The sequence below is a fragment of the Coregonus lavaretus genome (assembly GCF_964263955.1).
Source record: "Coregonus lavaretus genome assembly, chromosome: 18".
In the NCBI taxonomy this organism is placed as follows: Eukaryota; Metazoa; Chordata; class Actinopteri; order Salmoniformes; family Salmonidae; genus Coregonus; species Coregonus lavaretus.
The window spans coordinates 28,999,592-29,027,527 of NC_140005.1; the positions used below are offsets into that span (position 1 = coordinate 28,999,592).

Genomic DNA, 27,936 nt, shown 5'->3' on the forward strand with positions numbered 1-27,936 from the left:
CCTATCTCTTGTGGGAATACCTTGATGGTGCCATGACACATATATGACAACCAGCAGTTTTTGTAAATATTGTCCCACCAAGGACTAATGGCCAAAGGGGTCCTTCTCCCTTTCTCACACACAGTCACTGTGTCAAAATATATACACTGAGTATACCAAACATTAGGAATGCCTTCCTAATATTGAGTTGCACCCCCGCCCCCCCTCAATTCGTCGGGGCATGGACTCTACATTTTAGTCATTTTAGCAGACGCTCTTATCCAGAGCGACTTACAGTTAGTGAGTGCATACTTTTTTTGTTTTTGTTTTTCATACAAGGTGTCGAAAGCGTTCCACAGGGATGCTGGCCCATGTTGACTCCAACACCTCCCACAGTTGTATCCAGTTGGCTGGATGTCCTTTGGTAATATGCACGGCAACTGTTGAGTGTGAAAAACCCAGCAGTGTTGCAGTACTTGACACATACCGGTGCGACTGGCACCTACTACCATACCCCATTCAAAGGCACTTAAATATTTTGTCTTGCCCATTTACCTTCTGAATGGCACAGATACACAATCCATGTCTCAAGGCTTAAAAATCCTTCTTTAATCAATATCCCCCCCCCCCCCCCTTCATCTACATTGATTTGAAGTGGATTTAACAAGTGACATCAATAAGGGATCATAGCTTTCACCTGGGTTCACCTGGTCAATCAGTCAGTCATGGAATGAGCAGGTGTTCTTAATGTTTTGTATACCCAGTGTGTATATATGTGTAATATATGTATGTGTGTGTGTGTGTATATCTATATATACTGCTCAAAAAAATAAAGGGAACACTTAAACAACACAATGTAACTCCAAGTCAATCACACTTCTGTGAAATCAAACTGTCCACTTAGGAAGCAACATTGATTGACAATACATTTCACATGCTGTTGTGCAAATGGAATAGACAACAGGTGGAAATTATAGGCAATTAGCAAGACACCCCCAATAAAGGACTGGTTTTGCAGGTGGTGACCACAGACCACTTCTCAGTTCCTATGCTTCCTGGCTGATGTTTTGGTCACTTTTGAATGCTGGCGGTGCTTTCACTCTAGTGGTAGTATGAGAAGGAGTCTACAACCCACACAAGTGGCTCAGGTAGTGCAGCTCATCCAGGATGGCACATCAATGCGAGCTGTGGCAAGAAGGTTTGCTGTGTCTGTCAGCGTAGTGTCCAGTGCATGGAGGTGCTACCAGGAGACAGGCCAGTACATCAGGAGACGTGGATGAGGCCGTAGGAGGGCAACAACCCAGCAGCAGGACTGCTACCTCTGTGACTGTGCAAGGAGTAGCAGGAGGAGCACTGGCAGAGCCCTGCCAGAGCCCTGCAAAATGACCTCCAGCAGGCCACAAATGTGCATGTGTCTGCTCAAACGGTCAGAAACAAACTCCATGAGGGTGGTATGAGGGCCCGACGTCCACAGATGGGGGTTGTGCTTACAGCCCAACACCGTGCAGGACGTTTGGCATTTGCCAGAGAACACCAAGATTGGCAAATTCGCCACTGGCGCCCTGTGCTCTTCACAGATGAAAGCAGGTTCACACTGAGCACATGTGACAGACGTGACAGAGTCTGGAGACACCGTGGAGAACGTTCTGCTGCCTGCAACATCCTCCAGCATGACCGGTTTGGCGGTGGGTCAGTCATGGTGTGGGGTGGCATTTCTTTGGGGGGCCGCACAGCCCTCCATGTGCTCGCCAGAGGTAGCCTGACTGCCATTAGGTACCGAGATGAGATCCTCAGACCCCTTGTGAGACCATATGCTGGTGCGGTTGGCCCTGGGTTCCTCCTAATGCAAGACAATGCTAGACCTCATGTGGCTGGAGTGTGTCAGCAGTTCCTGCAAGAGGAAGGCATTGATGCTATGGACTGGCCCGCCCGTTCCCCAGACCTGAATCCAATTGAGCACATCAGGGACATCATGTCTCGCTCCATCCACCAACGCCACGTTGCACCACAGACTGTCCAGGAGTTGGCGGATGCTTTAGTCCAGGTCTGGGAGGAGATCCCTCAGGAGACCATCCGCCACCTCATCAGGAGCATGCCCAGGCGTTGTAGGGAGGTCATACAGGCACGTGGAGGCCACACACACTACTGAGCCTCATTTTGACTTGTTTTAAGGACATTACATCAAAGTTGGATCAGCCTGTAGTGTGGTTTTCCACTTTAATTTTGAGGGTGACTCCAAATCCAGACCTCCATGGGTTGATACATTTGATTTCCATTGATAATTTTTGTGTGATTTTGTTGTCAGCACTTTCAACTATGTAAAGAAAAAAGTATTTATTAAGAATATTTCATTCATTCAGATCTAGGATGTGTTATTTTAGTGTTCCCTTAATTTTTTTGAGCAGTGTATGTATGTATGTATGTATGTATGTATGTATGTATGTATGTATGTATGTATGTATGTATGTATGTGTGTGTGTGTATATATATATACACAGTATCTCACAAAAGTGAGTACACCTCTCACATTTTTTTTAAAATATTTTTTTTCATGTGACAACTGAAGAAATGACACTTTGTTACAATGTAGTGAGCTTGTATAACAGTGTAAAGACCATACAGCGGTTTAACAGGACAGGTTCCACTCAGAACAGGCCTCGCCATGGTCAACCAAAGAAGTTGAGTGCACGTGCTCAGCGTCATATCCAGAGGTTGTCTTTGGGAAATAGACGTATGAGTGCTGCCAGCATTGCTGCAGAGGTTGAAGGGGTGGGGGGTCAGCCTGTCATACGCCGCACACTGCATCAAATTGGTCTGCATGGCTGTCGTCCCAGAAGGAAGCCACTTCTAAAGATTATGCACAAGAAAGCCCACAAACAGTTTGCTGAAGACAAGCAGACTAAGGACATGGATTACTGGAACCATGTCCTGTGGTCTGATGAGACCAAGATAAACTTATTTGGTTCAGATGGTTTCAAGCGCGTGTGGCGGCAACCAGGTGAGGAGTACAAAGACAAGTGTGTCTTGCCTACAGTCAAGCATGGTGGTGGGAGTGTCATGGTCTGGGGCTGCATGAGTGCTGCCGGCACTGGGGAGCTACAGTTCATTGAGGGAACCATGAATGCCAACATGTACTGTGACATACTGAAGCAGAGCATGATCCCCTCCCTTCGGAGACTGGGCTGCAGGGCAGTATTCCAACATGATAACGACCCCATAACACACCTCCAAGATGACCACAGCTGAGGGTAAAGGTGATGGACTGGCCAAGCATGTCTCCAGACCTAAACCCTATTGAGCATCTGTGGGGCATCCTCAAATGGAAGATGGAGGAGTGCAAGGTCTCTAACATCCACCAGCTCCGTGATGTCGTCATGGAGGAGTGGAAGAGGACTCCAGTGGCAACCTGTGAAGCTCTGGTGAACTCCATGCCCAAGAGGGTTAAGGCAGTGCTGGAAAATGATGGTGGCCACACAAAATATTGACATTTGGGCCCAATTTGGACATTTTCACTTAGGGGTGTACTCACTTTTGTTGCCAGCGGTTTAAACATTAATGGCTGTATGTTGTGTTATTTTGAGGGGACAGCAAATTTACACTGTTATACAAGCTGTACACTCACTACTTTACATTGTAGCAAAGTGTCATTTCTTCAGTGTTGTCACATGAAAAGATATACTCAAATATTTACAAAAATGTGAGGGGTGTACTCACTTTTGTGAGATACTGTATGTGTGTGTATGTATGTGTATTATTTGTTCAAATTGTTTTTTATTTTTAAAAAAAGTATCAACAATTTTCTGTTTTGTTTCTTTGTTAGACCAGAATGTTTTTAATAGGTTATGTCCATATACTCATCTCTTAAAATGTGTTGACTTGCCTCTCACCATAGCCAGCTAGCTAACTAAGGTATCTAACCTAGCCAGAGATACTTTTGAGGAGATGGGAAACTCCATTGGAATCGTATTAACACCCATTGTGTACATTGCCCATTTCTTCAATGGGCTGCGCGGTGCATTCTGGGCTATTCTGGGACAAGGAGATCACTCCTTCAAGGAGAGAATGGGAGTCAATTGGGTGCTAGCTCACAAACCCAACATTAGCATGAATTTCATATAGCATGAATTGTGGTCCTCTGTAGCTCAGCTGGTAGAGCACGGCGCTTGTAACGCCAGGGTAGTGGGTTCGATCCCTGGGACCACCCATACACAAAAATGTATGCACGCATGACTGTAAGTCGCTTTGGATAAAAGCGTCTGCTAAATGGCATATTATTATAAGAAGTACAACGTTACAAATATAAGTGTGAGAATTCATTTTTTCTCTGTAATATTGTATAGCATTGGAAGGGTGACATTACATACTTTCGAGGACAATAGACCGGTTTCTCGACTCATACCGACTTTGAGAAGGGATTGCGTAACAATTAGCTTAGCAACTGTGTGACGCAGCATGACAACGTGAACAGGATTGGTCGACCGACTGCTGGGTGAGGCGTTATATGTTCCTCCATTCACCATGGGATTCCGATCTCCTCCTTTCTCTAATATCTCTGACCTAGCTAGCTACACGTACTAGCCATCATATTGCTAGTAGCTTGCAGCAAGCACTATGCCCGATCTGTCTCCCCGTGTCTCCTCTCGCAAACTCCTTGCTGTCCTAGCCAGCATAGCAAAGATGATCTATATACAGTGGGGGGAAAATTATTTAGTCAGCCACCAATTGTGCAAGTTCTCCCACTTAAAAAAATGAGAGAGGCCTGTAATTTTCATCATAGGTACACGTCAACTATGACAGACAAATTGAGAAAAAAAAACCCAGAAAATCACATTGTAGGATTTTTAATGAATTTATTTGCAAATTATGGTGGAAAATAAGTATTTGGTCACCTACAAACAAGCAAAATTTCTGGCTCACAGACCTGTAACAACTTCTTTAACTTCTGTATTAATGGCACCTGTTTGAACTTGTTATCAGTATAAAAGACACCTGTCCACAACCTCAAACAGTCACACTCCAAACTCCACTATGGCCAAGACCAAAGAGCTGTCAAAGGACACCAGAAACAAAATTGTAGACCTGCACCAGGCTGGGAAGACTAAATCTGCAATAGGTAAGCAGCTTGGTTTGAAGAAATCAACTGTGGGAGCAATTATTAGGAAATGGAAGACATACAAGACCACTGATAATCTCCCTCGATCTGGGGCTCCACGCAAGATCTCACCCCGTGGGGTCAAAATTATCACAAGAACGGTGAGCAAAAATCCCAGAACCACACGGGGGGACCTAGTGAATGACCTGCAGAGAGCTGGGACCAAAGTAACAAAGCCTACCATCAGTAACACACTACGCCGACAGGGACTCAAATCCTGCAGTGCCAGACGTGTCCCCCTGCTTAAGCCAGTACATGTCCAGGCCCGTCTGAAGTTTGCTAGAGTGCATTTGGATGATCCAGAAGAGGATTGGGAGAATGTCATATGGTCAGATGAAACCAAAATATAACTTTCTGGTAAAAACTCAACTCGTCGTGTTTGGAGGACAAAGAATGCGGAGTTGCATCCAAAGAACACCATACCTACTGTGAAGCATGGGGGTGGAAACATCATGCTTTGGGGCTGTTTTTCTGCAAAGGGACCAGGACGACTGATCCGTGTAAAGGAAAGAATGAATGGGGCCATGTATCGTGAGATTTTGAGTGAAAACCTCCTTCCATCAGCAAGGGCATTGAAGATGAAATGTGGCTGGGTCTTTCAGCATGACAATGATCCCAAACACACCGCCCGGGCAACGAAGGAGTGGCTTCGTAAGAAACATTTCAAGGTCCTGGAGTGGCCTAGCCAGTCTCCAGATCTCAACCCCATAGAAAATCTTTGGAGGGAGTTGAAAGTCCGTGTTGCCCAGCGACAGCTCCAAAACATCACTGCTCTAGAGGAGATCTGCATGGAGGAATGGGCCAAAATACCAGCAACAGTGTGTGAAAACCTTGTGAAGACTTACAGAAAACGTTTGACCTGTGTCATTGCCAACAAAGGGTATATAACAAAGTATTGAGAAACTTTTGTTATTGACCAAATACTTATTTCCCACCATAATTTGCAAATAAATTCATTAAGAAATCCTACAATGTGATTTTCTGGATTTATTTTTCTCATTTTGTCTGTCATAGTTGACGTGTACCTATGATGAAAATTACAGGCCTCTCTCATCTTTTTAAGTGGGAGAACTTGCACAATTGGTGGCTGACTAAATACTTTTTTCCCCCACTGTATACAGAGGTATTCTGATCCAGAAATACTTTAAGAAATTAAGTGTTTCTGGCTGAGCGTAGCTAGCAAGCCCAGGCAACCTCTTCCACCTCACGTTATCAATACCCCGTCCATCGTGTTTGATTTACAGGTCTAACACATCGAAAATTAAAACGCAAAGGCGCAATGTGGAAATCAAATAGCAAAATGAAGCATTGCGATTGATTTATTAAATTTGATTGATCATTTGAATTTTGACAGTCTTAAACCACACAGAGTATGGAAAATAATTTCCAATTGCAACTGAGAATTCATTTTGTTTTTGTCACAATTCGTGCTGTCACAACAAGGAAATGAAATGGCAAATATGAGAAATGATTTGTCATTTAAGCATTTACGTTTACATTTCATTTTTAAATGTGTCAGTGTTGTACTGGATAGTACCATGGAAATTAAATATTAAACACACTGCTATTTCTTTTTCAAATTGGCAGGCATCATGCATACTCAATCATGAAAATGTTAATGCAATATATTACATTGAATTTGAATTTTGACACAAAAAATGCATACCCATTTAGAAAAGGAATTGCAAACATTATATTGATTTTATAATTTGCCCGTTTAGAATTTAAGGTTGAATTAAGTCACTCATAGACTTCCATAGTGTATAGGCTGTTACTATGGCCAAACATACTGGTCAAGGCCAGCCAACAGAACATTTAATGGTTTCAGATTGGTTATTTGTTTGTTTATTTGGCAATGGCTTAAATCCGAATAGAACTCAACATTTTGCATACACACACACACACACACACACACACATCTCTCTACACACACTCCCCAACCATACATACACACACAATATACCCTTTTCTCCTAAATGGAACACAAACAAAGCAGAGTGACGCTAGCTTTTGGAACCATGCTGTCTCACTTTGGTGTACCACCCTCCACTGCCCCATTCCTATTCCCCTCCCCCTCCCTATATGTTGCTGGTTGTGCTGTATAGTTTGCCGGGTGCCCCTCCCAGGTTGTGGACCATGTGACCATGGTCATGTGCATCATCTGCATGCTAAAGCGCATCATAATTCCCCAGCAGCAACAGCAGGGCATCAAGACCACCTATCAGAGAATGTGGTGCTACCAGCCGCATTGCTATCAATTACAGCCTGCAAGTGTGTGTTATGGAACAATGTTCACTTGATTTTTGGAGGCTCTTGTGCTTGGTACCGAATGTGTGTGTCTAGTACATTATTTTGCAGTGGACTGTGTTGTGAGCATGTTTTTATCATGTTCAGTATTTTGCAGGTATGGTACTTGGGATGTATTTTTATTTGGCTTCAGGGATGTCAGTCACACAGTTTGGGATTGATTTCAATTTAGGAAGTGAATTCAAATCCCAATCTAAGAATTGAAAGAATTAATGAAAATGAATCGTGCTTTTCAGTTCTTGAAATGGAATTTCAATTCATCTCCCAAACTGAAATGGAATCCAGCCCAACGTTCCTCAGTCTACCCCAGGGTACTAAACATGTGTTGTCTGGTTTGCAGGGAGTATCTACTCCAGTCCCGGCCTGTACAGTAAGACCATGACCCCCACCTATGACTCCAGAGACGGCAGCCCCCTGTCCCCCACCACCGCCTGGTTCGGAGACAGCCCCCTGTCCGAGGGCAATCCCAGCATCCTCGCTGTCAGCCAGCCAATCTCCTCGCCCGATATCCTGGCCAAGCTCTACAAGCCCCAATCCCTCCTGGACAAGGCCAAGATCAACCAGGGCTGGATGGACTCATCCAGGTCACTGATGGAGCAGGATGTCAAGGAGAATGAGGTGCTCCTCCTTCGGTTTAAATACCACAGCTTCTTCGACCTCAACCCCAAGGTACAGTATGTGGACCGTTTTTTCCATCAGATTCTTTATTTTATATATATATATATTTTTTAGGGGGTAGATCATCTTTAATATTGCATATATATCGTGGCTTCTATCAATGTAATTGTCTGCATCATTTCCAATCCCCCATATATATATATATATATATATATATATATATATATATATATATATATATATATATATATATATATATATATATATATATATATATATATATACATACATACATACATACATACATACATACATACATACAGTGAGGGGAAAAAAGTATTTGATCCCCTGCTGATTTTGTACGTTTGACCACTTACAAAGAAATTATCAGTCTATAATTTTAATGGTAGGTTTATTTGAACAGTGAAAATCCAGAAAAAAACGCATGTCAAAAATGTTATAAATTGATTTGCATTTTAATGAGGGAAATACGTATTTGACCCCCTCTCAATCAGAAAGATTTCTGGCTCCCAGGTGTCTTTTATACAGGTAACGAGCTGAGATTAGGAGCACACTCTTAAAGGGAGTGCTCCTAATCTCAGTTTGTTACCTGTATAAAAGACAACTGTCCACAGAAGCAATCAATCAATCAGATTCCAAACTCTCCACCATGGCCAAGACCAAAGAGCTCTCCAAGGATTTCAGGGTCAAGATTGTAGACCTACACAAGGTTGGAATGGGCTACAAGACCATCGCCAAGCAGCTTGGTGAGAAGGTGACAACAGTTGGTGCGATTATTCGCAAATGGAAGAAACACAAAATAACTGTCAATCTCCCTCGGCCTGGGGCTCCATGCAAGATCTCATCTCGTGGAGTTGCAATGATCATGAGAACGGTGAGGAATCAACCTAGAACTACACGGGAGGATCTTGTCAATGATCTCAAGGCAGCTGGGACCATAGTCACCAAGAAAACAATTGGTAACACACTACGCCGTGAAGGACTGAAATCCTGCAGCGCCCGCAAGGTCCCCCTGCTCAAGAAAGCACATATACATGCCCGTCTGAAGTTTGCCAATGAACATCTGAATGATTCAGAGGAGAACTGGGTGAAAGTGTTGTGGTCAGATGAGACCAAAATGGAGCTCTTTGGCATCAACTCAACTCGCCGTGTTTGGAGGAGGAGGAATGCTGCCTATGACCCCAAGAACACCATCCCCACCGTCAAACATTATGCTTTGGGGGTGTTTTTCTGCTAAGGGGACAGGACAACTTCACCGCATCAAAGGGACGATGGATGGGTATTCCAGCATGACAATGACCCAAAACACACGGCCAAGGCAACAAAGGAGTGACTCAAGAAGAAGCACATTAAGGTCCTGGAGTGGCCTAGCCAGTCTCCAGACCTTAATCCCATAGAAAATCATCTGTGGAGGGAGCTGAAGGTTCGAGTTGCCAAACGTCAGCCTCGAAACCTTAATGACTTGGAGAAGATCTGCAAAGAGGAGTGGGACAAAATCCCTCCTGAGATGTGTGCAAACCTGGTGGCCAACTGCAAGAAACGTCTGACCTCCGTGATTTCCAACAAGGGTTTTGCCACCAAGTACTAAGTCATGTTTTGCAGAGGGGTCAAATACTTATTTCCCTCATTAACATGCAAATCAATTCATGACATTTTTGACATGCGTTTTTCTAGATTTTTTTGTTGTTATTCTGTCTCTCACTGTTCAAATAAACCTACCATTAAAATTATAGACTGATCATTTCTTTGTCAGTGGGCAAACGTACAAAAACAGCAGGGGATCAAGTACTTTTTTCCCACACTACCATTCAAAAGTTTGGGGTCACTTAGAAATGTCCTTGTTTTCGAAAGAAAATCTATTATTTTGTCCATTTAAAATAACATCAAATTGATCAGAAACACATTGTTAATGTTGTAAATGGGTATTGTAGCTGGAAACGGCTGATTTTTAATGGAATATCTACATAGGCGTACAGAGGCCCATTATCAGCAACCATCAGTCCTGTGTTCCAATGGCACGTTGTGTTTGCTAATCCAAGTTTATCATTTTAAAAGGCTAATTGATCATTAGAAAACCCTTTTGCAATTATGTTAGCACAGCTGAAAACTGTTGTGCTGATTAAAGAAGCAATAAAACTGGCCTTCTTGAGACTAGTTGAGTATCTGGAGCATCAGCAATTGTGGGTTCGATTACAGAATCAAAATGGCCAGAAACAAATAACTTTCTTTTGAAACTCGTCAGTCTATTCTTGTTCTGAGAAATGAAGGCTATTCCATGCGAGAAATTGCCAAGAAACTGAAGATCTCGTACAACGCTGTGTACTACTCCCTTCACAGAACAGCGCAAACTGGCTCTAACCAGAATAGAAAGAAGAGTGGGAGGCCCCAGTCCACAACTGAGCAAGAGGATAAATACATTAGTGTCTAGTTTGAGAAACAGACCCCTCACAGGTCCTCAACTAACAGCTTCATTAAATAGTACCCGCAAAACACCAGTCTCAACGTCAACAGTGAAGAGGCGACTCCGGGATGCTGACCTAGGCAGAGTTGCAAAGAAAAAGCCATATCTCAGACTGGCCAATAAAAAGAAAAGATTAAGATGGGCAAAAGAACACAGACACTGGACAGAGGAAGATTGGAAAAAAGTGTTATGGACAGACAAATTGAAGTTTGAGGTGTTCGGATCACAAAGAAGAACATTTGTGAGACGCAGACCAAATGAAAAGATGCTGGAGGAGTGCTTGATGCCATCTGTCAACCATGGTGGAGGCAATGTGATGGTCTGGGGGTGCTTTGGTGGTGGTAAAGTGGGAGATTTGTACAGGGAAAAGGGGATCTTGAAGAAGGAAGGCTATCACTCCATTTTGCAACGCCATGCCATACCCTGTGGACGGCGCTTGATTGGAGCCAGTTTCCTCCTACAACAGGACAATGACCCAAAGTACAGCTCCAAACTATGCAATAACTATTTAGGGAAGAAGCAGTCAGCTGGCATTCTGTCTATAATGGAGTTGCCAGCACAGTCACCGGATCTCAACCCTATTGAGCTGTTTTGGGAGCAGCTTGACCGTATTGTACGTAAGAAGTGCCCATCAAGCCAATCCAACTTGTGGGAGGTGCTTCAGGAAGCATGGGGTGAAATCTTTTCAAATTACCTCAACAAATTGACAACTAGAATGCCAAAGGTCTGCAAGGCTGTAATTGATGCAAATGGAGGATTCTTTGACGAAAGCAAAAGACACAATTATTATTTATATTAAAAATCATAATTTCTAACCTTGTCAATGACTACATTTCCTTTGCATTTTGCTATATTTCTTATTCAAATTCATTTAATGTATGTTTTCATGGAAAACAAGGACATTTCTAAGTGGCCCCATACTTTTGAACGGTAGTGTATATTTTTGTAAATATATAAAGCACCAGTCAAAAGTTTGGACACACCTACTCATTCAAGGGTTTTTCTTTATTTTTACTATTTTCTACATTGTAGAATAATAGTGAAGACATCAAGACTGAAATAACAGGTATGGAATCATGTAGTAACCAAAACAATTTGAGATGGTTTGGGATGAGTTGGACCGCAGAGTGAAGGAAAAGCAGCCAACACACCCTTTGCCTTGATGACAGCTTTGCACACTCTTGGCATTCTCTCAACAACTTCACCTGGAATGCTTTTCCAACGGTCTTGAAGGAGTTCCCACATATGCTGAGTTCTTGTTGGCTGCTTTTCCTTCACTCTGCGGTCCAACTCATCCCAAACCATCTCAATTGGGTTGAGGTCGGTTGATTGTGGAGGCCAGGTCATCTGATGCAGCACTCCATCACTCTCCTTCTTGGTCAAATAGCCCTTACACAGCCTGGAGATGTGTTGGGTCATTGTCCTGTTGAAAAACAAATGATAGTCCCACTAAGCGCAAACCAAATGGGATGGCGTATTGCTGCAGAATGCTGTGGTAGCCATGCTGGTTAAGTGTGCCTTGAATTCTAAATAATTCACAGACAGTGTCACCAGCAAAGTACCATCACACCTCCTCCTCCATGCTTCATGGTGGGAACCACACATGTGGAGATCATCCATTCACCTACTCTGTGTCTCACAAAGACACGGCGGTTGGAACCCAAATTTGGACTCATCAGACCAAAGGACACATTTCCACCAGTCTAATGTCCATTTCTCATGTTTCTTGGCCCAAGCAAGTCTCTTCTTCTTATTGGTGTCTTTTAGTAGTGGTTTCTTTGCAGCAATTTGACCATGAAAGCCTGATTCACTCAGTCTCCTCTGAACAGTTGATGTTGAGATGTGTCTGTTACTTGGACTCTGTGAAGCATTTATTTGGGCTGCAATTTCTGAGGCTGGTAACTCTAATGAACTTATCCTCTGCAGCAGAGGTAACTCTGGGTCTTCCTTTCCTGTGGCGGTCCTCATGAGAGCCAGTTTCATCATAGCGCTTGATGGTTTTTGTGACTGCACTTGATGAAACGTTCTTGAAATTTTCCGTGTTGACTGACCTTCATGTCTTAAAGTAAAGATGGACTGTCGTTTTTCTTTGCTTATTTGAGCTGTTCTTGCCATAATATGGACTTGGTCTTTTACCAAATAGGGCTATCTTCTGTATACCCCCCTACCTTGTCACAACACAACTGATTGGCTCAAATGCATTAAGAAGGAAAGAAATTCCACAAATTAGCTTTTAACAAGGCACACCTGTTAATTGAAATGCATTCCAGGTGACTACCTCATGAAGCTGGTTGAGAGAATGCCAAGAGTGTGCAAAGCTGTCATCAAGGCAAAGGGTGGCTACTTTGAAGAATCTCAAATATAACATTTGTTTATCACTTTTTTGGTTACTACGTGATTCCATATGTGTTATTTCATAGTTTTGATGTCTTCACTATTATTCTACAATGTAGAAAAGAAACGTTTGACTGGTAGTGTATATATAGGGCGGTGCACAATTGGCCCAGCGTCGTCCGGGTTTGGCCGGTGTAGGCCGTCATTGTAAATAAGAATTTGTTCTTTACTGACTTGCCTAGTTAAATAAAGGTTAAATAAATAAATAAATAAAAATATATATTTTTTCCTTCTTTATTACTTTCCCCTAACCCAACCACCCCTCCCCTAATTGGAGTAAACTAATGGACAACAATACTTATGCTTCCACTTGCAGTTTATACATACTACATAGATTTCACGGACAGTATAATTGACGTTAGTTATCTTTTGTTTGTTTTTAGTCCCAGCCTTGGCTACCCTCAACCTTTCCATCTATCTCTGAAGACCATCCAGTTTTGATTTCTAGCTGCCATATATTTTTCCACTGTGCTGTGATGTTTCACAAAAGTTCTGAACCTTTCTATTGTCATAGTTTCTACAGATTGTAAATGAAAGACAATCACCTTTGCTAAGAGTATTATTATATTATTGATCGATTGACTATGACCCAGCAGTGCTATTTACAGAGTTGGCTCCAAGTAAATGTTGCATTTTGTCAGCCATTCCTGAACCTGCGACCAAAAACAAGCTACATATGGGCAGTACCAAAACAAGAGATCTAATGATTGTCTCTTCGCAGCAAAATCTGCAGAGCTGGGATGGTTGTATCACCCATATATACAGTGCATTCAGAAAGTATTCAGACCCCTTGCCTTTTCCACATTTTATTCTTGATTAAATTAATGTTTTTTCTCATCCATCTACACACAATACCCCATAATGACAGTGAAAACAGGTTTTTAGAAATGTTAAAACATTTAAAACAGAAATACCTTATTTACATACGTATTTAGAACCTTTGCTATGAGACTTGAAATTTAGCTCTGGTGCATCCTGTTTCCATTGATCATCCTTGAGATGTTTCTACAAGTTGATTGGAGTCCATCTGTGGTAAATTCAATTGATTGGACATGATTTAGAAAGGCACACACCTGTCTATATAAAGTCCCACAGTTGACAGTGCATTCAGAGCAAAAACCAAGCCATTAGGTCGAAGGAATTGTCCGTAGAGATCCGAGATAGGATTGTGTCGAGGCACAGATCTGGGGAAGGGTACCAAAAAGATTTCTGCACGATTGAAGTTTCCCAAGAACACAGTGGCCTCCATCATTCTTAAATGGAAGAAGTTAGGAACCACCAAGACTCTTCCTAGAGTTGGCCGCCCGGCCAAACTGCGCAATCGGGGGAGAAGGGCCTTGGTCAGGAAGGTGACCAAGAACCCGATGGTCACACTGACAGAGCTCTAGAGTTCCTCTTTTCAGATGGACAACCATCTCTGCAGCACTCCACTAATCAGGCGTTTATGGTAGATTGGCCAGACGGAAGCCACTCCTCAGTAAAAGGCACTTGACAGCACGCTTGGAGTTTGCCAAAAGGCGCCTAAAGGACTCTCTGACCATGAGAAACAAGGTTCTCTGGTCTGATGAATCCAAGATTAAACTCTTTGGCCTGAATGCCAAGTGTCATGTCTGGAGGAAACCTGGCACCATCCCTACGGTGAAGCATGGTGGTGGCATCATCATGCTGTGGGGATGTTTTTCAGCGGTAGGGACTGGGAGACTAGTCATGATTGAATGCACTGTATAACATTCTATTGGTTGCAAGAATTTTGTATAATCATTTAAATTATAAAACTCTTAAGTTTTGAATCCGGCGTCTTGTGTATCAGTTCATAAACCATGTGCCATGGAATCGGTACATCGAAAATCTCCTCCCAACTATTTTGCAACCTGTATGGTACAGCTGTCAATGTTTTGGTCCTTAAATGAAACTGGTATCGTTTTTTATTTATCACAATTTTCTTTAGCCAATTTTGTTCTTTAATGCAGGGCCAACAGACAAGTTCCTTACCTTCTCCCCTTTCCACTTGCCTCCTCCATTTTTGTGGTAATGCTGCAATCAGTTGGTTGTAATTTTGGATAGAGTAGACTTTTCCATATATTTTAGTTAACTGCATGTGTGACAACTTCTCCAGTGCTATTTCTGATATAATTTACAAATACCGTTTTTTTTTTTTTTTTTTTTTTAAATAATGTTTTTTTTTTAATCAATTAGTATATTTGAGTTTAACCATAATATTTGTTGTAATATTTGTTTGGTCTTTTCTGGGGGATTAAACTGAAATTGCAACCATTTTCTATTGCTTGTTTTAAAAATAGCTATATTTTGGAGATGGTTTAATTTTCAAATAACCGAAAGTGAGAGGTTGTAATCTGAATGAAGAGAAAAAGGCCATTCTTGAACAAGGGGTGAGCCATTCTTACTAATCTGCTAGAGAAGCAGATCGTATTTAAGTATAGTTTTTGTATGACTGAAGCCTTTAGTGAGAGGTCCAATGCTTTAATATTTAATAATCATTATATTAATAGACCCGTTTAATTTTGTCTGGCTTGCCGTTCCAAATGAAGTGGAATATTATTTTGCTCATTTAAAAAACAAGTCGTTAGGTGTAGGCAGGGCCGTAAGTAAATAGTTCAACTGGGATATGACTAAAGAATCAATCAGGGTGATTTTTCCACAAATAGACATGTATTGTCCTTTCCATGGTAGCAAAATCATATCTAATTTGGCTAACTTTCTATTAAAATGTATTGTAGTGAGATCATTTATTTATTTCGGGATATGACTACTGAGTATGTCCACTTCACCGTCTGACCATTTTATTGATAAACCACGCGGTAATGGAAAAGTTGTATTTATTAGAGATCTTATATGTAATATGGTACACTTATCATCATTCAGTTTTAATCCAGAGAGGTTGAAAAAATTGATCTAGATCCTCAATGAAGCTGTGCAGAGATCCAAATAGCATATTTTAAAGAAATAATGAATCGTCAGCGTACAATGACACCTTTGTATTTAAGCCCTGGATTTCTAGCCCTTGAAATTATTGTTTGATCTGATTTTAATAGCTTACATTTCGATGGCCATAATAAATAGATATGCCGATAGTGGACAGCCTTGTTTTACTCCTCTTGACAATTTAATACGGGCGGCGGCAGGTAGCTTAGTGATTAAGAGTGTTGTGCCAGTAACCGAAAGGTTGCTGGTTCTAATCCCCGAGCCAGCTAGGTGAAAAATCTGTCGATGTGCCCTTGAGCAAGGCACTTAACCCTAATTGCTCCTGTAAGTCGCTCTGGATAAGAGCGTCTGCTAAATGACTTATTATTATTATTATTATAATACTTTCTGAGAAGTAGCCATTATTTACTATTTTACACCTGGTGTTACTATACATAACTTTAACCCATTGTCTAAGAGTCAAAATTAAAAAGTCCAGGCATTTATATATAAATTCCAGTTGTACTTTATCAAAGGCCTTTTCAAAGTCAGCTATGAATACCAGGCCTGGTTTCCCAGATTTTTCATAGTGTTCTATTGTTTCCAGTACTTGTCTTATATTAGCTCCAATATATCGTTCATGTAAAAAACCTGTGATTAGGATTAATAATATCTGACAATACCTTTTTAATTCTATGCGCTATGCATTTTGCTAGGATTTTGGCATCACAACACTGAAATGTAAGGGGTCTCCAGTGTTTTAGGTGGACTGGATCTTTATATTTACCATCTGTGTCCTGTTTCAGTAATAGTGAAATCATAGCTTCTTGCTGAGTATCTGATCGTCTACCAGTGGTTAGAACATGTTAATACCACATTCAAAACATGCACACACACACACACACACAATTCCACCAGCCTTCTGCAGCTGGCAGATTTTGGGGGGCGTAGAGTGGAGAGGAAGTACCCCTCTGGCCTGTCCTGTTTTCTCAGCTGGACTGTCTCGGAGTGATGTGTGTGTGGGTCTGTCTATGCTATGTGCTTGTGAAGAGACAGGCTTGGTGCCAGGGCTAACTGTATCTGTTCTCTTCCCCCCCCACAGTACGATGCCATCCGGGTGAACCAGCTCTATGAGCAGGCCAAGTGGGCCATCCTGCTGGAGGAAATAGAGTGTACTGAGGAGGAGATGATGATGTTCGCCGCCCTGCAGGTGAGACCTGTGTACTATATGTGTGTCAGTGTGTGTTTGTGCGTGCGTGTGTGTAGGGATCATGTTCATTGTCCTGGTTGAGGACTGCTTACTTAGCCCTGCAGTAGTTACCTTCTCTATGGGCTCACTGCCTTGCGAACAGAACACAGAAGAACAGCAAATTATTTGAATGGGCATGTTGCCCAGTGTTGAGACTCTGATGTGGTGGGTGTCTGATCTGCTTTGCAGCAGTACACAGAAACATGGTCCTCCTATTAACTGTATGCAGGGCTGTATGCTTGCACAGAGCAACTGCAATGAAAACCAAATGATCCTGTCTGTGACGCCTTGTCTCTAGAAACAACCCACTCCAGACTCCTGCCATTAAAGGTGGTGAGACTAGACACCTCACTGACACTTTAGACTTGTTCAAGTGCTGTTCAACCCCATAGTTAACAACTGCTGTGGACCTATCGGTTATGTCACTGCTTCTTATATACAAGTTGTGTAATATAAGAGGAATAGTGAAGAGCGGGAAGGAGAGTGAAGGTAGGTTTTGGGGGGGGGGGGGGGGGGGTTTGGGTTGCCCCCTGAGCCCAGGGCAGCCCTGTTATTTCCAATCCTCCTAAAGCCTGAGTGACAGGACATGGGGACACCAGTGTGTCCTCACCCTAACGGGTCATTATAGAGTAACCATTACTACTGGACTCATCCCACCGGATGGACCACCCACTCCAACCCCAACCCAACCTGTAGCCTCCTACACATTCCTCAATATCCCCACTTAAATTGAAAGGTGTTACCGTGCTGGGGTCTTCAACAGGGGCCGGGGTGTTTATTAATACACCATACACAGATGCTAATCTGCAGTGTGTTTGGATTAGCAGCTAGCATGTCTCTGTCTGTTAGCGACGCTATCTATCGTTATCTCTTGCTAAGTTAAAGGTAGCTGTGACAAGGTAACCAGACCAGACCAGAACATGGTGAGACTGGCTCTATCTTGGTACAGAGGATAGTGTGAATGAATGGCCAGGTAAGGCCAGAGACTCGTCCCAATATTACAAACAGGATTCTGACCAGACTAGATGGTATTTCCATTGTGAATCAATGCAGAAATGCTGCACGCGATGTCCCAAGTCTGCACTACTCACATGTGCTCCTAGTAAAGACACATTTACAGTCACTTAAGATCTGCTGAGATTGCGGCATCTAGACCCTCCCCCCATTTCCCCTACTAAATAATCCCCTTCCCCCCCCAAAGCCACTCTCTGTCTCACAGACATGGTTTCTCCACACTGTACGCACACACTATCCATTGTCTATGAATGCTTTGTTTTACAGTCATATTTTGATGGTGTAGACCTCGTATTTACTGAGAAATGTGGTAACATGGGTATTTTCTGGTACTCGCTTCAAAGAATTCAAAATAATTATTGTTAACTACCAGTTAGTGCTTCATGGTACTGACTTCTACAAAACCCAAAGAAACTCAGAAGTATTTATTGGACAATCATCGTGTTTTTACCACTTCATATGCTATGAAAGGGACTAGGCAATCACTACCAATGTACATCCAAACGAAACCCAGTGGAGCAAAACAGAAAAGTTACATTAACAGTCATTATTTTCCTAATGACATTCACAATATCAAACAGGAGACTGGTGTTGACACATTATTCACTGTCATGGCATATAGGGTAAAGGACTATAGGCTAAACATTAGCCCCTTCTCTCTCTGTCCCCCAGTACCACATCAACAAGCTGTCCATCATGTCGTCAGACAACCACATGAACAACAGTGAGAAGGAGGTGGACGAGGTGGACGCTGCCCTGTCAGACCTGGAGATCACCCTGGAGGGAGGCAAGACCTCCAACACCCTGGTATTACACCTTACTGTCCTATACTAACCACAACCCTAACCCTGTCAGACCTGGAGATCACCCTGAAGGGAGGCAAGACCTCCAACACCCTGGTATTACACCTTACTGTCCTATACTAACCACAACCCTAACCCTGTCAGACCTGGAGATCACCCTGAAGGGAGGCAAGACCTCCAACACCCTGGTATTACACCTTACTGTCCTATACTAACCACAATCCTAACCCTGTCAGACCTGGAGATCACCCTGGAGGGAGGCAAGACCTCCAACACCCTGGTACAACTACTGCATTTTACTGTAATTCAGAACACTCCCTCCTCTCTCAATGAAACTCTATTCTTGTCATTATAATCCAAATTTGTGCTGACTGATCAACACAGTGTCAAGTTACTTTTCAATATATTCCCGAAACCTGAAGTCACCATCCACAAGTAAAAAGTAGCAGGCATGTGGGTTGCACACGAAGCATCCAAGTAAAAAAACTAACATATTAATGATCATTGCTTGCTTGCGTGACCTGTGTGCAGTCAAAATAAAATGCCATGCTTGCTAACTTGGTTAGCTATGTGATAAAATGAAACAGTTTTGAACACATCAACTGTTTTAGACAATTTTTTTTACCAAGCAAGATAAATAAACGTTCAATCAGTACAGAATGAACGCGTGCTGTCATCACCAGACTGTCCATTTAAATAGTGTCAAGTTGATGAATCTATAACAGGGTTCGTAGCGTAACGGTTGGCGTCACCGCCCTGGGATTTGAAGGTCCTGGGTTCGCCTACCAGAGGGTTTATTTTGACCATTCTCTTTCATGTATAGATTTTGACACCCCCCTCCCTTTACCGACACACACACACACACCGGCGCGCAAACATGCTCCTTTTCATTTATTAGGTGTCTCTTAAAAGAGCCTTTGGGTTCGTTGGGCATTGTTGAGTGGCAAGGGACAGGGAGTGTGACGTGTACTGGTACGCTTGTCTTGCTACTACGGAGGAGAAAATGGTGGAGACCAGCTTTCAAACTCTCAAGTAAGACATTGTTGCCCTCATCTGTCAGATGCACTCCATCTCTACAGGACAAATGGACACGTTGTAAACGTTTCTCCTTTTCTGGCGCCACTTTCTTTCATTTGAGAAGCTAAGAAATGTGTCAAGCTGGCCCGGGTGGAACTGGAAAACTACTGACACTTTGCATATCTGAATAAGCGTATCGTACACTATCAGTCGCACTTATGTAGCCTTTGTTCTCTTCCAAATGAGTACTCCCATCTGTTTTCATATTTATACTGCCATTTATAAATGTGGGAATGTGTGCTCTTTTACTGGAGTGGACAGCATTACTAAGAACATTTGTAGCTAAAGGATTTAGAGTGCCTATCCAATGTCAGATTTGTAAATATGTACAGTGGGGAAAAAAAGTATTTCGTCAGCCACCAATTGTGCAAGTTCTCCGACTTAAAAAGATGAGAGAGGCCTGTCATTTTCATCATAGGTACACGTCAACTATGACAGACAAATTGAGATTTTTTTTCTCCAGAAAATCACATTGTAGGATTTTTAATGAATTTATTTGCAAATTATGTTGGAAAATAAGTATTTGGTCACCTACAAACAAGCAAGATTTCTGGCTCTCACAGACCTGTAACTTCTTCTTTAAGAGGCTCCTCTGTCCTCCACTCATTACCTGTATTAATGGCACCTGTTTGAACTTGTTATCAGTATAAAAGACACCTGTCCACAACCTCAAACAGTCACACTCCAAACTCCACTATGGTCAAGACCAAAGAGCTGTCAAATGACACCAGAAACAAAATTGTAGACCTGCACCAGGCTGGGAAGACTGAATCTGCAATAGGTAAGCAGCTTGGTTTGAAGAAATCAACTGTGGGAGCAATTATTAGGAAATGGAAGACATACAAGACCACTGATAATCTCCCTCGATCTGGGGCTCCACGCAAGATCTCACCCTGTGGGGTCAAAATGATCACAAGAACAGTGAGCAAAAATCCCAGAACCACACGGGGGGACCTAGTGAATGACCTGCAGAGAGCTGGGACCAAAGTAACAAAGCCTACCATCAGTAACACACTACGCAGCCAGGGACTCAAATCCTGCAGTGCCAGACGTGTCCCCCTGCTTAAGCCAGTACATGTCCAGGCCCATCTGAAGTTTGCTAGAGTGCATTTAGATGATCCAGAATAGGATTGGGAGAATGTCATATGGTCAGATGAAACTTTTTGGTAAAAACCCAACTCGTCGTGTTTGGAGGACAAAGAATGCTGAGTTGCATCCAAAGAACACCATACCTACTGTGAAGCATGGGGGTGGAAACTTCATGCTTTGGGGCTGTTTTTCTGCAAAGGAACCAGGACAACTGATCCGTGTAAAGGAAAGAATGAATGGGGCCATGTATCGTGAGATTTTGAGTGAAAACCTCCTTCCATCAGCAAGGGCATTGAAGATGAAACGTGGCTGGGTCTTTTAGCATGACAATGATCCCAAACACACCTCCCGGGCAACGAAGGAGTGGCTTCGTAAGAAGCATTTCAAGGTCCTGGAGTGGCCTAGCCAGTCTCCAGATCTCAACCCCATAGAAAATCTTTGGAGGGAGTTGAAAGTCCGTGTTGCCCAGCGACAGCCCCAAAACATCACTGCTCTAGAGGAGATATGCATGGAGGAATGGGCCAAAATACCAGCAACAGTGTGTGAAAACCTTGTGAAGACTTACAGAAAACATTTGACCTGTGTCATTGCCAACAAGGGGTATATAACAAAGTATTGAGAAACTTTTGTTATTGACCAAGTACTTATTTTCCACCATAATTTGCAAATAAATTCATAAAAAATCCTACAATGTGATTTTCTGGAATTTTTTTTCTCATTTTGTCTGTCATAGTTGACATGTACCTATGATGAAAATTACAGGCCTCTCTCATCTTTTTAAGTGGGAGAACTTGCACAATTGGTGGCTGACTAAATAATTTTTTTCCCCACTGTATTCTTAAAAGTGTTTTGTACTTGTCTAATGACTTTGTATTTTACAGGTGTTTCTCAGCAGTTTGTCATTTGTCACAGGGTTTGGATCAGGAGTTACCAAAATTGCTATTGACGAGCCACAGTGTTATGCAGGCTTTTTTGTTCAAGCCCCGTGTTGTTCATCGAGACCTTGAATAGTACAATCAGGTGTGGTAGAACTGGGCTTGAACAAGACATCCTGCATAACCCTGTAGCTTAAAGAGCAATTAAGGCCATCCCTGAACTATATCTGATGAATGTACGATTGTAAATTGTATATTTTGTAATAACTCACTATTGTTTACAGGTAATGTAGTATCCTACTAGGCCTTTCTTCAGTAAACTTTTAAGTACATTTTCATGTTAATGGTACATGTTGATTATTTTGTGTGTTTTCCAGCAGCTTTCTCGATTGTCTTGTTACAAGAGATCAGTGAAGAATAATTCAGTTTACACCATATATTGCCTTAAATGGGTTTCTGGTTTTTCCCTTTTCCGCTGGAAAATCAGCTGTTAATATAAAATAAATACTAATAACTACATTATTTCAGTTGCCATTTGTCATTATTGTGTACTTTTACTTTACTTTTATTGCTGTGTAAAAACCATGGAAATTAGTCAGGCTGTTTGAGAAGGTTTGAATCCTAAGCAACCTGCCTACACATTGTTGGAAGTACAATAGACCAACGTAGATACTATAGTAGGTCAAAGCTGTGTGCTGGAAAATCTTAGAGCATGGGTGAGCATCGGTGAAGTACGCATTGTGGTGCACATTCCCTTTTTCGGCTTCAGACCAATGCCTACTTCTCACTTAAAACTTGTTTTTTTTAGTTTGACTAGGGCCTGGGTGAGAACTTCACTGCAAGGCAAAAAGCTACTTCAGAAGGTGTGAATTCTAATTATGTATATAAACACTAGATTGCTGATGCAATGTGTTGGCCAGTGAAAGGCTTTGAAGCCACCGGTCGGCCATATTGGCACTCCCCAGTACTAGCAGTCCTCCATAGGAATGAATGGAATTCTACAGTATTTCAATTAAATGTTTCAAGGACAAAATTACATGTATTTAAGTATTTTGTTGTTGTAGTGGGGACAGTAACATTTTCTAACAATTAACCTTTAAGGGAAATGTTATATATTTGATTATTTGTATGTTTAGCTCACATAATATAATTTAAAAGTATGCATTAGGTATCTGTAATAGAATAAATGTTGTAAAAAAGAATGTAGACATTAAGAAATACATTTCTATAGCTTCCAAAATATTTTTTACAATGGTGGGGGAGTGCGAAGCTGAATGTGCGGTGGCTTCAAAACAGCACCCCTGTCAGTCATCTAGTGTATATATAAATAATTGGTAAATTCTGTATGGGTCGGGGATATCACATGATGTGGCCATTGTTAAAAGTGCCTGCCCCAACAAATTGAAGTTTATACAGCTTATCTGAGGAAGTTGAAGCTTGATTACCTAACTAATGTTTTATTTTATATGCAACTCTGAGCGATGACATTGCAAACATAGAAAGTCAAACTTGAGGTCATTGTTAAAGTTGTGCTTTATAATCCTGTCCTTGTCCTTTATCAATAATAACCATTCAACCAGCACTAAACATGTTTGTTCCTCTCTTCCTCTCAGGGTGATATCACGTCCATTCCTGAACTGGCTGACTACGTCAAAGTCTTCAAGTAAGTTCAACAACTGCTTTGGCGGTAGAAGTTGTCTTTAATCACAGATCTAGGATCAGTGTATCATCCTGAAATCCATTAGGGGGACATTCTAAACTGACCTTAGATCAGTGGCAACGGGCCAACTAGCCAGTTCCTCCCAAATCCAGACTGCCTCCGTTGATTCATTTTGGCCCTTCCTTGATGTCTGCTAATGACTGGCGATGCGCCTTTCAAGAAGGCATTGTCCTTGGGATGTTAAATCTAATACTATGGGAGCAGGAAACAAGGTTTGGGCCCAAATTGGAGAGCTGTTGTCTGTTCAGTATCAAACTGGGCTGTATGGATTGTGTTTGTGGACGGGCTTGTTCCCAGGGCCAGCTGATTGGTAGGGCTCAGGATGTAACAAAAACACTGATTACTGCAGGGATTCGGATTTACGTTAGGACTAGGACCAGTTATAATGGTCCTCTTTAGCTCATGGCGGGTTATATTGGTCCTCAGTAGCTCAGTTGGTAGAGCATGGCCCTTGTAACACCAGGGTAGTGGGTTCGATTCAAGAGACCACCCATACATAAAATCTATGCACGCATGACAGTCGCTTTGGACATAGTATCTGCTAAATGGCATATGTTATAATATTATTATTATTATTATTATTATTATTATTATATTATAGGCTCTAACTAGGGCACAGAGCAATAGCTTATACATAGCTAGGTGCCCAGAGTTTTTCATGGTCTGGTATGGTGGCGAGTAAAAACCCCTGGCCCTAGCCATAATAGCCTTTTGGCCACAGGCCCGTGCTGACAAGCAGGTAGCTCTTTAATAATGTTGTAAAAATATAAGCTGTAAACTATTACGGAGAGGCATTTCCACAGTAATTGTCTTCCATTAAAACTCATGCCCAACGTTGGCTCCTCTCCCGTTCATGCTGCTGACTCCGTTATGGACCACAGAAGGAGGCTGAGAAAGCTCTCTCTTTCTTTCTCGCTCCTTTTTTCAGTTAGACTTGGCCCCTCTTAAGTGGAAGAAAAGTACCCCCCTTTTTTATGAGGCTCGACGGCTCTCCTCTTGGTGTCTGGGGTTGGGTTAGCGATGCTAAGCTATGTGTTTTGTGATTCAAGCAGAACTGACAACCCCCGTCGCTCTTTTTCTCTCTGTTCTATGTGTTTTACAGGCCAAAGAAACTGACACTGAAAGGCTACAAGCAGTACTGGTGCACGTTCAAGGACATCACAATTTCCTGCTACAAGAGCAAAGAGGAGGCTCATGGGACACCCTCTCTCCAAATGAATCTAAGAGGTACGAGTACACACACATACACACACACACTAAAGAATGCAACAGTTCCTTTATGACCTGAGTCTGTGTGATCCCCAATAGTGTGTGATAGATGGTTTTGACCACATCCCGCCCCCTTCCTCTCTGAACTGTTCCGCGTTTTTGTAGGTTGCGAGGTGACACCAGATGTCAACATCTCCGCTCAGAAATTCAACATCAAGTTGCTTATCCCTGTAGCTGACGGCATGAACGAGATCTGGCTGCGGTGTGACGCTGTGAGTACGGCTCTCTGGCCTCCCGCAGGAAGACCCCCCCCCCCGGGGGGAAACACTGATACTGTAAATGCAGTCCATATAGTCATCTTATAATCATAACCACCATCCTTCTCTCTGTCTACTCCCTCCCCTCCCCATGCAGGAGAAGCAGTATGCCCACTGGATGGCGGCATGCCGCCTGGCCTCTAAGGGGAAGACAATGGCAGACAGCTCCTACAACCTGGAGGTCCAGAACATTCTATCCTTCCTCAAGATGCAGCACATGAACCCTGACCCCCAGTTCATTGCGGAGCCAGCCGTCACCAACGACATCAACTCTGAGTGCCTGGTGTCACCGCGCTACCTGAAGAAGTACAAGAACAAGCAGGTAACTGAAATATCCAGGGTCTGTGTGGAGAGGAGACCCCTTTTATGTAGCCTACAGCTGAATGGCCCTGGACTCAAATATGCATGCATGCAGATACATACACTGCGAGTGAACAGACAAGTCTATGGCAGCAGAAAGCAACCCTGGCTTAACTATATTTAGATGCATTGATGTTAGTCAGGTGAAAGTTGAAAGATAGCCTTGGGAGGGAGGGAGGGAATTCTTTCAGGGGGAGATTGTTGTTTACCCCCTTGATGCACCCCAGCTGGGCGCCGCCTGGCATCTGGGTTGTCCTGCACAGGAATGCAACCTCCCTCTCTCGCTCCCTCCTTCCCTCTCCAAGGGGATCCAATGACAGCGGACCATGCACTCAGCAGTCTAAAAGGGAGGATTACCACAAGTGAGGCTCAAAGTCTATCTCCTTACTCTAAACTAGCTTCCTTCCCTCGTCTCCATTCTGTCATTATAACTGAAAGGTGACTAGCAAGGAAGCTAGTTGACTGGATAGAGGTCCACCATGTTAATTTCACCCATCCATGTCCTTCCAGATCTGTGCTCAAGAAGGAAAGGAGAAGAGAAAAATAATATAATGCTAAAGACTATTGAGAGAGACAGACAGAGAAATCCAGACACAACCTAAACGAGTTGTCTCACTGAGAACTCCGAAGCAAACCACCAAAAGCCAACCAATGATGAGAAGTCACTTACGCATTAGGCCCTCATAGGCAGAGATTAACTTGTTTAAGGGGCAGGAACATTGTGCTCTGTACTTAGCAAATTCCCATGTAAATAACAGGCTGATGTATATACTGTACATTGGAACTGCTGAGCACATGACTCCACAGATGGGAGTGGGAGTGGCCTTCCCTCGCTTACTCACTCAATGTGGTTCTGATTAAGCTGTATAGGAAAAGAGGGAAGTTATTTTGGAGTGTGTGGTGGTTAAGTGTGACTCCGTACTAGTCTGGGTTTGGACTGTAACCATAGCTTCAGCCTGGCGTGTTACTGGGTCGTCTAGGAAAAGAGCATGGGGAAGAACCACTCATGGTGTGTCAGTGAGAAGGGAGGAGGGGAGAGCTCATCAAACAGGAAATGTCTATCCTGGGTGGACATCCGTTTCCGCTGAATCACACTGAAATTGTGTTTCTGTCCCAAAAAAGGAAAGAGAAAGAGACAAACTTGTTTATTCGGCGTTGCTGCCCAAAAACAGGAAATGTGTGTGAGAGTGTGTATAGTCTGTAGTGTGCATGTTTAAGAGAAAATGGGCCTCCCACTCAGATCTCATTCAAATTCTCACTGCTTCAGCCTCTCTACCCAGACCTGCGGGGCAGTCTGTCTGTATGGGGCTGTGGTTCTGGCCCATATCCAGTCTCTGTCTCAGTGTGAGGCTGAGCTCCAACCCAACGGAGCCTAGCTAGGCAGGCAAGGGATGTCCCTAAGGCACCACATGAAACACTCATCTCATCTCTGGCTGGACAGGGCCACTGGCGGTGGGATTAGCTAGGGAAGTTTTGAAGAGCATTGTGTGCTTTTTGTGAGAGTTTGTTCTGTAGTGTTTGTGTTTGTGTGTGTTTGGGAGGGGAGCTTCAGGAAATGAGTCCTCCCTGGGAATGCAGAATGGGAAGCCAGGCTGAGAAAAGCCACTCTGTCAGACAGCTAGTTGTGCTGTGGGACCACTCAGTCAGACAGCTAGTTATGCTGTGGGACCACTCAGTCAGACAGCTAGTTGTACTGTGGGACAACTCTGTCAGACAGCTAGTTGTGCTGTGGGACCACTCAGTCAGACAGCTAGTTATGCTGTGGGACCACTCAGTCAGACAGCTAGTTGTACTGTGGGACAACTCTGTCAGACAGCTAGTTGTGCTGTGGGAGAGATGCTTGCAGGACACTGCCTCTCCTCTTTCCCTTTCCCCCAAACTGGACTTCCTCTTCTCTGACCCCCCCATGGGACTTCCTCTTCTCTGACCCCCCCCCCCCCCCCCCCCCATGGGACCTCCTCTTCTCTGACCCCCCCCCCCCCCCCCCATGGGACTTCTCTGACCCCCCCCCCCCCCCCCCCCCCCATGGGACTTCCGTGCTCCAATCCCAGCGGATACGCACAGGAATGTATAGATCACTGGGAGTTGGACTAGATGGTTTCTTAACTTCCTAGTCAAACATACAGTTTTACATAAGAGAAAGCAAACTGGGCAGGCCAAATAACAAGCACAATGCTCTTTTTTTTTCTTGTGTCCTTTAAAAAAAAAAAAGTATATATATATATATATATATATATATATATATATATATATATATATATATATATATATATACACAGTGGGGAGAACAAGTATTTGATACACTGCCGATTTTGCAGGTTTTCCTACTTACAAAGCATGTAGAGGTCTGTAATTTTTATCATAGATAC

The 27,936-nt window shown here is 42.9% G+C and overlaps 1 protein-coding gene across 2 annotated transcripts in view; it reads left to right on the forward strand.

The window, feature by feature from the left end:
* The window catches only part of LOC311145423 (fermitin family homolog 2-like), a 100,142-nt gene that overhangs the window by 64,864 nt on the left and 7,342 nt on the right, over nucleotides 1-27,936 (forward strand). For both annotated transcript variants that reach the window (XM_084181659.1, XM_084181660.1), the window contains exons 5-11: nucleotides 7,779-8,107; nucleotides 16,957-17,064; nucleotides 18,790-18,924; nucleotides 23,575-23,624; nucleotides 24,784-24,908; nucleotides 25,056-25,162; nucleotides 25,305-25,529. In XM_084181659.1, the coding sequence (XP_084037785.1) occupies nucleotides 7,779-8,107; nucleotides 16,957-17,064; nucleotides 18,790-18,924; nucleotides 23,575-23,624; nucleotides 24,784-24,908; nucleotides 25,056-25,162; nucleotides 25,305-25,529 (1,079 nt within the window). The remainder of the gene's footprint in view (nucleotides 1-7,778; nucleotides 8,108-16,956; nucleotides 17,065-18,789; nucleotides 18,925-23,574; nucleotides 23,625-24,783; nucleotides 24,909-25,055; nucleotides 25,163-25,304; nucleotides 25,530-27,936) is intronic.